Raw genomic sequence first — 15026 nt, 5'->3', positions numbered from 1 at the left:
TTTAACATGTTACCTGTCACAAAATTGCAGCATATGAATGTAATTAATCCAAAGGGTAAACTTTACATTAGACTCGTTACAAAGCCAAAGTTACTAAAAGCAAAGTTGTCTCTTCATCCCGGGACACCATAGGATCCTTGAGGGTTTTTTGGCTATCATATGTGTTCTAAGCCCTACTGTTTTGTATGGAGACACGTGGAAGAACCTAATTTATAATTCCAAGAATAAGGAAGATATAGGCTCCCCCGCTGTTGTTCTGATGAACTCAGCAGGAGTGGACAACTTCGCAATGAACTTTCACTATTCCCTTCTGCCCTCAAGCAGAGTCTAGCTGCCTAGCAACTAGATAACCACAGGAGAGTATGTGGTATAGAATTTTTGGAAGCCTAACATTGGCTCATGATGGAAAATGTAATTCAATTGATAGGAAAGAAAAAAGAAAAGACAATGCAAAGAACAAGCCAGATAAAAGTCACGTGCACATATAGGGCACATCAAGATGGGTTTTATACTTGAGTATCTTTGGTTGTACCTTCCAACAAAGTGACATGGACATTTACTAATACATTAGAGTTTGGTCGTAACTTTTAAAGTATTATTCTGGGAATTTCCATAGCACCCATTACAATAATTATCTCTAAATTATATTATTCATTATTCTAATTGTTTTCTGCTAATTATACTAAAATCACCTTCTACCTCAGTTTTAACCACCTACAAAAAAACACTTTGTTAAAAACTGTAGGTGTGCCTAACAGTTATTTAAATGGAAATACGTCTTTTGTAAGAATTATTTTCCAGTTTCTATAACTAGACTTTATTCCCAGAAAATCTGAGAACCAGAAACATGAATATTAAAGATAAAGAATTTGTCCAGGTAGAAAACACATTTTTGAAGGCTTTGCCACTATTATCATGAGCTAACATAAAGCCATGCCTCTTTCAGACACAAATTGCAAAAATTACAAGGAAAGGTCTTGGGGTTTACCATTTTGTGTCAAAATCATCTGCAAATAAATGTAAAGTTAGAAGGATTAGAGAGTAAGTTGATGAGTAATCACATTCGATACCCACTAATGCCCATGGAGTTTGTACTCCATGAAGCTTTGCGCAATTAAAATAAATTTATATGAAAACATCTTGAACCACTAAATCATAAGCAAACTTAATTTTGAGGCATGTAAAATAAGGTCACTGATTTTTCCATGTTATCACCTTATGTCTGATCACATATTGAAAATCAGGGGAAGAAATCTCAAGGGTTGTTTTCTGACTGCTTATCAATTAGAGTCCCTCTGAATGCCCTGATCCCTAATTACATAGCCATGGAGTGATCGGAGGCAATGTCTTTGCCAATACAATTAACATTTTTTTTAAATGTGAGATTAAATGGATTGGAATCACCTGCATAACTTGCTTACAAGGTTAATCTCTCTTGAGACAGTAGTGTTGTTTAGCAGCGTGGTACTATGTAAAGTACAGCTTTCAAGTAGTCAGGTCAATTTAGTTTCAAATTGGCATTCTGGAAAATGCAACTCTGTGTGTGGCTGCAATAAAATCAAATGCCAAGTCTCACTATAGTTATGCCAATAATGTTCAGAAAAAAAAAATGTTCACTTTCATACAAAATACAGTAAGTCTGAAATGCGGTTGCATAATATCTCTTAAGTTTCTTATTTACATGTGACAAAGAAGGAAATTAAATCCCCAGTGAACAAATTTCTTTTCTCAACTATAGGCAGTCTTTGACTATGGCTATAAAATTGGCAATGGCTGTGTCATGACAGCTATAACTAGGATCATCTTAACAATTTTTAAAATAAACTTTGTTTGACATTCGGAAAGCGGTGTTGCAGCAATAATTATGTAGGTAGAGTCCTTTAAGTCCAATACAACCAAAGCTATGCAATAAAAGGACAGTAGAGCTACCCAGTGCTTGTAAACCTTATCTTTAACTTTAGCTGACCCCGAAGTACTCGCCACCCTATGGTGTCTATTAAATCGGAAAGTCAGATGGCTAGCCTTAGTATGTCTCTTTTTATTTAACTGGGCATGCATGCGGGGACGGGGTTATGATAGCCATTGAATGTGAATTATTGTGCCCTTCCAAAACAGACTGGATGATAATGATCAGTCTGTCTGAATGTGATTAAATTAAGCCTGGCTGCATTAATTTCTTTTCTTGCCAAGAATTTTCTTGTCTGAGAGAAACCATCCTGTGAGGCAAAGACAAACATAGGTAAGTGTTTTCGGAGGGGAAAATGCTTCTCTCACCATATTTTAGAGGCAAAGTTTCATGCTATTGCTCATAATGTGATGCAAAAGGTCCCCTGGGAGCAGGGCACATGTCTATTCATCTTACTACTTTATTAAATATTTGAACAGGGTCTGGCACATAGGAGGTGCTCAATAGATGTTTGTTAAATGAGGTAATGGATAAAAAATAATTTGCTGTTCTAAAGTCTGTAAGTAAGTATTATTTAAAAGAACTGTATTACTCTCAAAAATCTTGATTTTAATGATGACTTATATTTGGAATTCTTACATGAAGGCCACAGGTTTTCAACAAAACTTGGATATTTCTAGGGGTTGGTTCTCTTCTCTCATAGCTTTGTCTCCCAGTATCTCAACTACATTCAGGCTACCACCTATAATCTCTCCTCTAATAACTGAAAATCAGCATCACCAGCCCCACCCTCTGTACTCCTCTCCAATGAAATGGCGACTTCCCAGTTGGATTACCCTACCATGAGAGCCATCAATTGACACAGAGATTCCAATAGTTTTTTTTGTATGAACAACAATAGATCAGTTGCCATTTGAAGAAAGCCTCCAGTGTAAAAGATAGAACAACGTAGGGAAGGGTGTGGGGAGGAAGTCAGAAGAAATAAAAGCAGGAAGCATCACAAGAAAATTTTATTTGAAAAAAAAGGGTTAGTAAAATCCTAAAATGCAAGAGAATTTAAGCTATCCATGAAACAAGAACAGAATATTATAAATAAGGAAGAATGAAAGAAAAGAAAGACCTGGGAGGTTTAACATCAAATTAACAAATACATGTTTGACATATAAACTGAATAAAAAAGATGGGAGAGGATAACTCCCTGAATTATTTAGATAGAGAGTTTTTAGATTATAATTGCTCACCAAGGGTCCAGCCAGTAAAATGAAAAAAGTGCCAAGCCAAGGCATAGTATTGAAACATTTCAAAACACTGGAATAAAGATACAGTACTAAAACTGGAAAGAGAAAAAAAAAAAAAAAGAGAGAAAACTGACCACAGAGGAGTCAGAAGCCCAGTAGACTTCTAAGAGCCAAAGCAGAAGCTGAATGATTTTAGAGTGGTGATTTTAATATCCTGAGCAATGCTTTTGTAAACTAGAATTTTATAACCAGCCAAAGTATCAATTAAGTTTCAGAAAGAATATATGCATTTTGCCCTTATTTGCTCTAGGCGCCAGTCAAAGTGAAGGCAGGAGAGAGACACTCTTCTGACACAGGACTTAACCAAGACAGAAACAAAGGCATGGTGCAGGAAACAGAATCCAGCATGAGAGAAAAGGGGAAATAAATATCAGCATGAGCTTCTGGAGTAGATCTAAACTAGCCCAGTCAGATTGGCAGGAGGTCTGAGGCCTCCAGGAAGGCTGTAGCAAGGTGGGGGGTACTTAATAGCTAAGTAGAATTTAGAGGATTTCGAACCTTCCATTAGAGGTTTCAAGAACTCATGACGGATGTAGACAAACACACATAAAAGAAAAAAAAAATAGGTTTATTACTAACTCAAAGAAGAACAAATAAGTGCCAGAAAAGAAATGCCATCGTAATAGCATAACACTAAGCTCAGTCCATAATTACATGGTTATAATAACTCATTCTGAATCTTAATATAACCAATGTTTCTAAAGTCAATACACTGAAGGACAGATAGAAGGGGAGTGGAGGTGAGAATGTGGGAAAGGGGATATAAGTGGGCCAAATCATCGTCTTACAAATAGAAAGCCAAAATAATATATAAAACTGCAGAATAAGGACATATTTAAAAATATGGAAATACATCCCATAAGAAAAAGATAAAACAGGCTTGTAGAAATGCTCAAAGATGAGGAATATGTGCATGCGTGTATGTGTGTGTGTGTGTGTACTGGAAGGAGGGGTAGGGCTAGATATTTCTGTGTTTCATTATAAGTATAGTAATACTTCTAATGTCTATTGGAAATGTAACATATGAAATCTTTTTTTCATGAATTCCTTTGATAAACATTTAAAAATCATTTGGGGGACAGGGCACCTGGGTGGTTCAACCGGTTAAGCTTCTGCCTTAGGCTCAGGTCATGATCTCAGGGTCCTGGGCCTGCTCATCAGAGAATCAGCTTCTCCCTCTCACTCTCCCTCTGTGCACGCTCTCGCTCAGATAATAAATAAAAATCTTTTAAAAATTGGGGCGCCTGGGTGGCTCAGTCGTTAAGCGTCTGCCTTCGGCTCAGGTCATGATCCCAGGGTCCTGGGATCGAGTCCCACATCAGGCTCCCTGCTCGGCAAGAAGCCCGCTTCTCGCTCTCCCACTCCCCCTGCTTGTGTTCCTGCTCTCGCTATCTCTCTGTCAAATAAATAAATAAAATCTTTAAAAAAAAATCTTTTAAAAATATAAATAAATAAAAAATAAAAATCATTTCAGGGGCACCTGGGTCGTTGGGTGGATTAAGTGTCTGACTTTGGCTCAGGCCATGATTTCATGACCTGAGCTCAGCAGGGAGTATGCTTGTCCCTCTGCCCCTCTCATGCTCTCTCTTTCTCTCTCAAATAAATAAACAAAATCTTTGAAAAAATAAATAAATAAAAATCATTTGGAAAAAAATTGTTATTTTTAAGTGATAGTTAAATTTTGGATAACAGATAGCCCAAACTTACCCATAATTAGAAATTTAATTATGTAATTCTAGTTTCTCTGACTTCAGGATCTTTAGAAGTTAATTAACATATGTAAAGTGCTAGGGAGTATTCTTTATGAAGGCATCTGGAGTGTGCCATAGATTTTAGTGTCCATTAACACTATGACGCCTACCTCTTAATTTTAGATTTGGTACTGCCCACTTAACTAAGCTGTTATGTATGGCCAACAAATATTAAAGGACAAACAGGATAAATGATGCATGGCGGATGGCAGAGTATATTTTGAAAATGAAGTTACACTGATCTCTCTGTCTACATAAGAGATCTTTAAAATATAAGCTGCAATTTTCCAACTAAAAAAAAACAAAAAACAAAAAAAAACCCTTCTAAGTTCAAGCCTACTTACTAAAGAACCAAAATACTTACCAAAGGCTTTTGTATTAGCCGTGACCTATTACTCCTTTTGCTGTTTTTCTTGCCATTTAGAAGTGAATTATACTTTTTGAACAATTAATATTATCAGTTACTTTTTCTGTACAACATATTTTAAAGACGGAGTTGCAAAGGACAAGTAAAAATTTTCTGTTAGCTACGGAGGGGTTATAGTAGCCAAATTTTTTATTTAAAGCAGAATTGCTGCTCCTTGAAAATAAAATTGAGAGGGAGGAAGGGGTAAAGTGTAGCCAGTTATACGTTTATAAACCCTAGGTCAGAAATAATAATATCTAACAACGATGAAATATAAAGAAGTTTATTAGAAAACATGTACTAGACACAAAAGCACCAAAATAACATAAAGAAGCCCCCACTATTCATAGCACACTAGTTCTTTTCTCTCAGAACTGAGCAAAGTACAGAAGGGATCTTTCTCATGCAATCCTGGTCACGTCCTTGATTTGGACAATCACTACTGATTTTATATTTTATTTCTGGGTTTGGATGTTGTTTTCGTCAGTAATGGAGATTTTCGGTCTTTTTCTTCAACTTAATATTGTACTTATAACCCCTTGGGTCGGTTCTGTCTAGTTTACACCATCAGATAAATGTTCTCAGCTTCTTAAATCAATTCTTCCAGAGGTATGGCCACTAGACAAATTCAATCTTTTTGGTTTATAGCTATTTTCAAAATAATTTAGAAGTAACACTGTAACTCCTGACATATTTAAGGATCTCCTGTAGTTCTCATCACGTCTTTAGGGAACGTAGGGTGAATATTTCATAATACAGTCACATTTTGGTAAGTCTAATTGCTGGGGTAATGACATTAAACCCTTTCAGTTTCCTTCTGAAGGCAGTATGTACTGTTACAATGCAACATTTTTCTGTTCCAAAGCTTGTGGCAGTTACAGAAAAATAGTAATGAGTGTTTCTTTAAATAGAACAACTGTACTTGCGGGTTTTCAATGCTAATGTTCAGTGACCACTAATTTTATATCTAACCAGGCAAAACTGTATTTTACTCATTATGGAGTGAAACACATTTTGAGACTCTTAAGGCTGACTGCATGAAATTTAAGGGCAAACTGATACCTGTCTGAGCTCTGCAGGACAGAAATTTACATGCATACTTTGAACAATTTTATTTTTACTATTCAATTCCTTTAATGAATTATGGGATTTCCCCTGGTTCTGTCATTTGGGACTTCAAGCTGCTTAGTATCTATAAGAATATTACCAAAGATTACTCGGTACTCAAAGTGATTGGAAAGAGAGGCCTGCACTCGAGTACATATTCACAAAGCACATCTTAACACTCTAAATGTAATAGAAATCATAATATAGCTCTTTTGCATAGTAGCGTTCCCATTACACCACGGGATGGCACATCTCAAACTGCAAAAGAGATTTCTTTCAGAAAGTATGCAGGATTCTGATGCTACCCTCAAACATGTTCTGGAGTAATGACCATCAATAAAATCTTACCGTAATTCATAGAACCAGAAGATAATTTTGCTGGCACAAAAAATTATTTAAAAATCACACTTATCTCTTGTGTTTCAAAAAAAAAATCACATAATATGGGGTGCCTGGGTGGCTCAGTTGGCTGGGCATCTGACTCTTGATTTCTGCTCAGGTCGTGATCTCAGGGTCATGAGATTGAGCCCCATGTTGGGCTCTGTGCTCAACAGGGAGTCTGCTGGTCTGGTGGAGATTCTCTCTCCCTCTGCCCCTCTACCCGCTAGCACACTCATGCTCTCTGTCTCAAAAATAAATAAATAAAATCTTTTTAAAAAATCACATAATATCAACAATAGTTAAATCTTTTAAGATAGAGATACATACACACACGTATGTATGTGTGTGTATATGTGTATGTGTATGTATACACGTGTGTGTGTGTGTGTATCCATACAGAGACTTAAATGGTATTTCAATGACTTCTAAAGGAATGTTTCATTTTCCAATATCTTTAGGACCCCTATTTTCCCTAATTTTCTGTCACTTTATTTCTCTTTCAATTTTCCACAGCTGCCTTATAATATTTTCCTTTTTTCTTTACTCTGACATCTTTATTATCCTCTCTTTTCTCCTTCCTAATGCTCTCTCCACAATTTCTCTGAAACAGATCTAATCAAGTTTTTTTTTTTTTTTTTTAAGTAGGCACCATACCCAGTGTGGAGCACAAAGTGGGGCTTGAACTCCTGAGATCAAGACCTGAGCTGATATCAAGAGTCTGACGCTCAACTGACTGCCACCCAGGCACCCCCAGATCTAATCAAGTTTTAGTCCATTAATCATATTACGCCAATAAAGAGTCCCTTGGCTCTTAAATTGAAAAAAACATGAATATCATAGCAATGAAGTAGGGAAGTTGAAGGGGCTCCATTTTAGAAACGCTCCATCTCTGCTGTTTTTCTGTGAGGCACCATTTACTCATGTTCCATATTTTGCCTCTGAATAAGCCAGAGCAGCTCTGTTCCCGCTTGAAGGGGGAAGCGAGAAGGTTAATCATTCTCTGAGTTTTTGTCTTAGGCCCCAAACACCTGACAACATGTAACGAGAGCCAGATCCCAAACATGTTCCAGGGTATTAGCTTCCAACAAACTTCGGCTGATAATGGCATCAATACCCCTATCTTCGGTCATTTATGGAATAACACCTATTGTTCACCCAACACTTGCATGTGATTGACTGTACCCTGGATTCCTGGAGGAACACATACTCTATACCCTTTTCTAATATAAACCCCTAACCATAAGCAACAACAAAACTCATTCTTCTCTCCTTTCTGAGTCTCTCAGACACTTTGTCTGCTATTCTGTCTGTCACTCACACTATTCAATAAACTCTATTTTCACTTTCTCTGGCTCACGTTTGATTTCTATCCTGTGTGAAGCCAAGGACCCTCTTGGTTGGTCCTGTGGGATCTTCCCCTGGATTCTTGGACCCAGCCTGCCTACATCAGCAAGACAGTTTATTTGTTGTTGTTGTTTTTTTAAATTTTGATTACGTGTATGTATTTGTGTGTGTGTGTATGTGTGTATGCAGCTAGCTAGTTCTTTAAATCACAAGCTATACTGTAAATATTTCAATATGAAATTTTTTAAAGTAGAAAACAAGTGAAATGTCTTTGCACTTCACTAATATAAAACAAGAAAACCAAAAAACTTATCCTCTGTCTTGCACATAAAAAATACTTGATAAATATATCACAGTGAATAAATCTTAAATATAATATCGCAAACAGAATTTGAGAAAGATCAAGTTTTTACATTCTGATGAAAGGCAAATCCTATAAATATATACAAATAAAGTAAATGAATTATTGTTTAAAAAGTTCTATTTTCCTTAGATGGAAGATTTCATCTGAAAGACAGAACCAGAAAACAAGGCAAATCTAGTCCTTCACTACTCACCAGAAGTGATAAGAACCTGCCCCTATATGACCTGGTGTTTAGTATCAACAAATACATTTAACATCAAAGGAAAAGTATATATAAATAGCAATTTATAATTTAAAAGAGAGTTTTACCAAAGACAGTCAGCTCTGCTGGATCACTGTCTCTTTCTCCCACCATATTGGTGCCAACACAGGTATACATCCCTGCATCACTTTTCCTGGTATTGGAGATCATCAGTTTTCCACCACGGATCTGTTAAAATTAAAAAAAAAAAAAAAGAAGAAGAAGAAGAAAGAAAAGAAAAGAAAAAGAAAAATGAGGAAGGGAAAAAAGAAAAAAAAAGGAAAAGAAAAGAGAAAGAAAATGCAAAGTAAAATAAACAGCAAAGAGAAGGTGACTAATAAATAATTTTGAATATTTAGGCAGAACATTTTTTTTCCTAAAGGAAATAGCTCAGTGTCTAAGACCAAAACTTTCCCCCTATTTTGGCATCTGCATGTGTTTTTTCTTCTCTTAACTTCTCCCTCAGGATAAGCCTTCATACTCCCTTTCTAGAAAATGCTTTTGGGCATTCTTTCTCTTTCTTGTCTGGTCCTATTTTGACATTTGTGACTGCTTCCACCAAATCCTAGTGGTTGTCTTCACTCTGAAGTAGGTTGAATGAATTGCAATTGATATTTGTTATCAGAAAGAAGCACTAGATAACCGTTTTTGGTACTATAATGAAATTGAACTGACACAGAGGGATTCAACAAGCATTTACTGAGTACCTCTATGGGCTGGGCAGTGTTCTAGATGTTTGAGATTCAGGAGTAAACCAAATAATAATAAACCTCTGCCTTCATGGAGCTTAAATTTCAATTTTTAGCATTAATTATCTATCTCACCTTGATTGTATGTATGAGATAATTTTTGAAGAGGAGGGCAGGTTGGATAAAAACATTTTTTTTTAAGTGATGAGAGTATGAGTTGGTGTAAATCATTGGCTTCTACTAGGTGCTTCCTAATTGTTTCTTAAGTGAGAAGCATTTATTGACCAAATAAACCAATGTAATATGTTAAAATGTCTATTTGTTAAAGAGGATATTGAAGCAGAATTAGATTTTTAGTATGTGTATCACCAACTCATGGCTTCTTTTCCAATTTTTTTTTCTTTATATTTATGTAATTCAACAATCTTAACATCACAATGACTGAATGTTCTTAAAGAGATAGGAGAGAAGAACGTGCTGGTTTCCTCTGTTAATTTTTATCTCATAGGCAAAGAAAACCCATGTAGGTATGTTCTCAATGGATATATTTCAGGCTCTGAAACTTGTCATGTCCCAGAAAGGGACTTTCAATTTTGTTTTTACATGGGAAGAAAAGACTGCCAACCTGTTCTTAATTATGTGCTGTGGAGTATAATAAACTGTAGGTTATAAAAATGGCCATGGAGGCCATTTCTCCTCCCCCTGAAACTGAGTTTGGCAATATAACTTGATTTGACCAATGAAACTAAAGCAATGTTTCAGCAGACGAAAAGTGTTCTCAAATTGAGACTTGTCTTTCCTTGCTGGAATCTTGAGACCACCATGGGAACCAGTCTGAGCTGATCTGCTGGAAAATTAGAGGCCAAGAGAAGAACCAGGATGCCCAGCTGAGTATAAGTCAATGGCCAGACATGTAAGGTTACCCTAGATCATCCAGCTGCCAGCACATCTTTTAAACAGGCCACAGAAGCATGAGAAAACCTAGCAAAGATGAACCAAGCTGGCCCAGAATAAAGAATTGTCATCTTACCCACAGAATCATAGGCTAAATAAAATGGTTATTATAAGTCACTGTATTTTGTGGTGGTTTGTTATAAAGCGAAAATTAAATGATGCAAACATGAACTAGAAAGCCTTCAACAGTGATTTTACTCTATCACCAGGAGCATATTTTCATGTTTGGTATCCAAGCACAGACCACTGAGAACCAAATTCTCCCTGGTAATGTAGCTCCTCATGGTGTCAAGAGTTCAAGCCAGAATCACATGAATATATATTGTGAGCTCTTATGTGGCCTATCCGGTTATGATGTAACCACGATGCATACATTACAAAAACCTTCATTATAAGATATTTTTAAAGATAATAGACCCTAGACTATATAGACTTTTTATAGAAATGGCACGTTTGTTCAGTTAAATGAGACATTATTTTAAGTAAAATATATTTATTCTCAATAATTGTACTGAATATAAAAATTATACTAAGAATAGCATCAGAAGTTTGAAGCATTATCTACTATTTCAGTGAACTGGTTCCCATAAGCATCACAAACAAACCTTGAGTGGATCCTCTAAAAATATAAAATAATTATATGCCATTCCCCTTCTCTACCTCTTTACAATGTTCTGGGTGTCTCATTTTGATATTAATCAAGTGATGAACCTAATCATCAATATCCTTGAAAGCAGACTATTTTTCTACAAGAGCTGAACTGCAGAATCAAAAAAGTCACGTTTACTTTGATTTTACTTTATACCTCTTAAACTTTTAAATGAATTCATGTAAAAAACTTTAGTTATAAATATTAAATTTGAAAACTGGAAAAGGTGCTTGAAGTACTCATTACCTCACGTTATTTTCTCTTATAATTTTGAAAATAAGTGCTAAAAGAAATGTTCTCGTTAATACGGCTTACAGCCATCATTTACCCTTTATCACTCAGGTGAAACTACATAATCAAAAGATGCATTTGAGATGTTAAAAAGAGCTTTGTCACCTTTGTACTGCAAAGATATATATATCTTTACATATTCATATCTTTTCATATTCAGATTGGTACAAATACTAATATATCATCTACACTTGATTTCTATAATTTTTGTGTCTTTGAAGCCTCATCCTAAAGTTTTAGTTCTCGGGGTTTTTTTTTTTTTTTTTTCAGTCCTTTCAAATGCAGTGTAAATGGTCATTAGCATTCAGTACATGTCTACAATTTCATTAGCAATAAAATATATCCATTTGAAGACTTGATAGTCAATCTCTGTAAGCATTAATTTTAATTTAACTCACACTTATTCTTTCTTCCTTGTCATCAATTCGAACTTTGTCTTTCTTCCAGTAGATGGTGGGTTCTGGGTGTCCCCTGGGAGGCTGGCACTCCAAGATCGCAGGCTCTCCAGCAGCCACTACAACATCTGTGGGATTTTGCCGGAAGTCATCTCGTAACACTAAAGAAAAACAATTGTAGTGAAAGAAAACTCAATGACAGTAACTTTAGCTTTCTCTTGCAAAACGTAACTTCATGTCTTACTTACTTTGTTCTAATAAAAATTAAATATTTACTGAGAAACATAGCCGTGCCCGTCTTAAAACATTCTAGGGCCAACCTAAATGTTCAACAGGGAAATGGCTGACTGTAGGATCATGTATCTTTGCTATAAAATCTGCTTTAAAATATAACAAAAGCCTAAGGAAAATAAGAAATACTCATGATATAGTTTTGAGATTTAATAGTCAAGGTACAAAATTGTTTATGCAGTATGATCCCATTTTCTATAAAGAAAAAGCATAATGTGTATATGCATAATATGTATATAAAAACACTAAATAAATCATCAAGTTATACTTAAAACCCCAAAACAAGTCATGTGCACATGGTCTGTGAGCACGTATGCATATCAGTCTGGGAGGGGAAATGGGGTGAGGACTCTTTGAGAACGCCCTTTCTCATGACATGAATATAGACAAGATCCACACTGTTTTCATTACACTTCAGAAGATGGACTCATTGTTCACCCTGCAATGCACTAACACCCACATACACAGGGCTACATTTTCATTCTCCGTGCATCTCCACCTGCCAAGCGACATCTGGGCAGCGTGACATTCAGAGCAGAGATATTCCTTATAGCAGTTTGGCCAGTCTGAATTTCCCCTCCTTTCATTAGGAGAACAGCAGGTTGGACCTCCATTGTAACCTCCGAAAATCTGGCATGCCTGGCTCTCCAAATGTCACCTATCTATCTGTGTGTGCTTTTCTTTGGCTGGCAAGATGAAAAGCCTGGAGAAATGACTTGGCCCTATCAGATTGCAGAATGCTGGGTTTCTTTAGCAAATAAACTATTTTAGGGGAAACAGTCAAAAAAAGTAGTTGAGACCAGGCTTATACCATATACCTCAACTGCCTCTGCTTTTTCTAACTGCCTTGACTTTCTTATTCCTTTGTATTCCGACACTGACAACTTTATTTCCTAAGTGTATCGAAGGGAAAACACACACACATGCACATACAGTGTCTTATATGTATGTTTATACATAAATTGGTTAAGCTGTTTGAAATCAAAATTAGGTAGCTTCTGCTAGCCTGTTATGTGAATCATCTGCTACAAATGTGGATTGGGTCACACCAACTGCCTTTGATGTCCTATAGTGAGACCTACTTCAGCACTCTGCTCCTTTGTTGGGCGAAGTCTCTAGGTTAATTGTCATTCTCCAAATAAATAAAAATTCCCTGGCCTGAAAATAGCTCCAGAGAGACAACTGAGTGACTTTTAGGGCTTTTCTTCTCTTGTCTCTTGCAACACATCCTTTAACAGGGGTTTCCATCTTAATGAAGTCACGGCCTTTCTGAGATTAGAGAACCTCGTCTCCTATTGAAGGAACAGTAAGAAAGAATTCAGCACAAATTGCTCACTCTCAGTTTATAAGCTGATTAATTTACTGCTTTTGCTGCTAAGGAAATGTGTTCCATTTTAGCACGGTGAACTGCACATTTTTGGTTCTCTTGTCTCACTGGCAAGAGAGGTGTGATTTATATGCATAAGGATTTGCTTCTGAATGGGCTCAGAGAAGTGTGCATTTAAATGTGACATGCAGGCAGGGGGATGGGAAGGGGTTAACACTGTGGTTCCCTTTTGCAGGTAAATCCTCCTGGGAAAGCAAGCTGGTGACTCATTTATATTCTAAATACAGAACAGCTGCCTATTTATGCAATGTTAAGACATGCAAAAATATGGTAACAGAGTGGTGAGCACCCCAACGATATCCGGAACTGGCAACAAATGGTGTTTTGGCAGGCCCTCAATCTGTTCCAAAATGACACATCTGGCCAGTTGAAGGACCTTCTCTAGAACTGGTCTCTTAACAAATGACATGCCAAAAAGGTACTTAAGGTCATTGCAAATCATTCAGAAACACAGTGTTACATCAATTTGCAACAAGCCAAATTAAGGAAAAAAAAAAAATTAAAGGTCCTTTGACACGGAGGACAAAAAGGAGAAAAATATCATAACAAACTAAGGACTGCTCCTCTTAAACAATATAACATGTGTTTATGGCATTCACAAAAAAGAAAATGACTCCAATTTGCAAATGAAGCCAAGAAATCTAACATCAACTGTAATTTTAGGCTTTCAGACTATTCACCCAGAGAGTAGGGTGAGATAATAGTATAATTGGTACTGTACCCTCTTCAACAGGGAAAATGCTCTTTGGGGTTTGTACAGCATTTAGTTAATTCATTTTTTTGCTTAGTGATACCATTTCTTTTACCCTAAGTCTTTGAGGTAATAAAATGGGTTTCTTCTTTCTCTCAAAGAAAACAGTCAAGGGGAATACATCCTTTTCATCAGGTCCTAGCACAGAAGACCGAAAACTTACTCTTAGCGAAAAGTAAAGCCATTTTTACTCTTTTCAAACTGTAAAAAAGGATAGGTATGTTCTGATATTTGCTTACATGTTTCTGAGGTTTGTAGATCCATTCCTTAATATAAGCAAAATAAAATGAAATAGTATCTATTGTTTCCAATTTTTGTGCTAATTTTTCATTTCTGTCTTGGATTTTGCCCTATACTTTATTGCAGGTGATAAAGAAAACAAAGTATTCCCTATAGTAAAGAATTCATGCATTTTGGATGAAGGGAAGTAAAATGGTCTTGTAAAAGTAGAAAAGCAAGGCAAGTCCAAATTAAGTCTGTATTTTTTTTCTCCTGAGCCCCTATTGTAGAAAGAATTGAGAGCAACATTTTTGATGTGGCTTGACAAGTAAGCCAAAGCAAGGGTACGCAGCAATATGTGTAATGTGTAACTAAAGCTCCAAACAGGTCTTTAAGTAGAGTGAAAAGAAATCAACCTGATTAACCGAGAAAAGAATCTGGTTACAATGATAAAAGCTTAGAGGGCAGTGGTAAGTTATGCTTTCAGAAAAAAAAAATATATATAACAGGTATACCCTTTTGATATAGCATTTCCTTGTGGACCCAAATCCTGCCAACAACCACATAGGCTTGAGAGCAGAAACTTTCCCAGCTGAGCCTTC

The 15026-nt window shown here is 36.2% G+C and overlaps 1 protein-coding gene across 2 annotated transcripts in view; it reads right to left on the bottom strand.

The window, feature by feature from the left end:
- Positions 1-15026, bottom strand: part of ROBO2 (roundabout guidance receptor 2) — a 1281409-nt gene that overhangs the window by 163593 nt on the left and 1102790 nt on the right. For both annotated transcript variants that reach the window (XM_044919554.1, XM_044919552.1), the window contains exons 3-4: positions 11780-11937; positions 8867-8987 (exon numbers count right to left, since the gene is read on the bottom strand). In XM_044919554.1, coding sequence (XP_044775489.1) covers positions 8867-8987; positions 11780-11937 — 279 coding nt within the window. The remainder of the gene's footprint in view (positions 1-8866; positions 8988-11779; positions 11938-15026) is intronic.

The sequence above is a fragment of the Neomonachus schauinslandi genome, chromosome 1 (assembly GCF_002201575.2).
Source record: "Neomonachus schauinslandi chromosome 1, ASM220157v2, whole genome shotgun sequence".
In the NCBI taxonomy this organism is placed as follows: Eukaryota; Metazoa; Chordata; class Mammalia; order Carnivora; family Phocidae; genus Neomonachus; species Neomonachus schauinslandi.
This window is presented reverse-complemented; position numbering and strand designations above follow the sequence as displayed.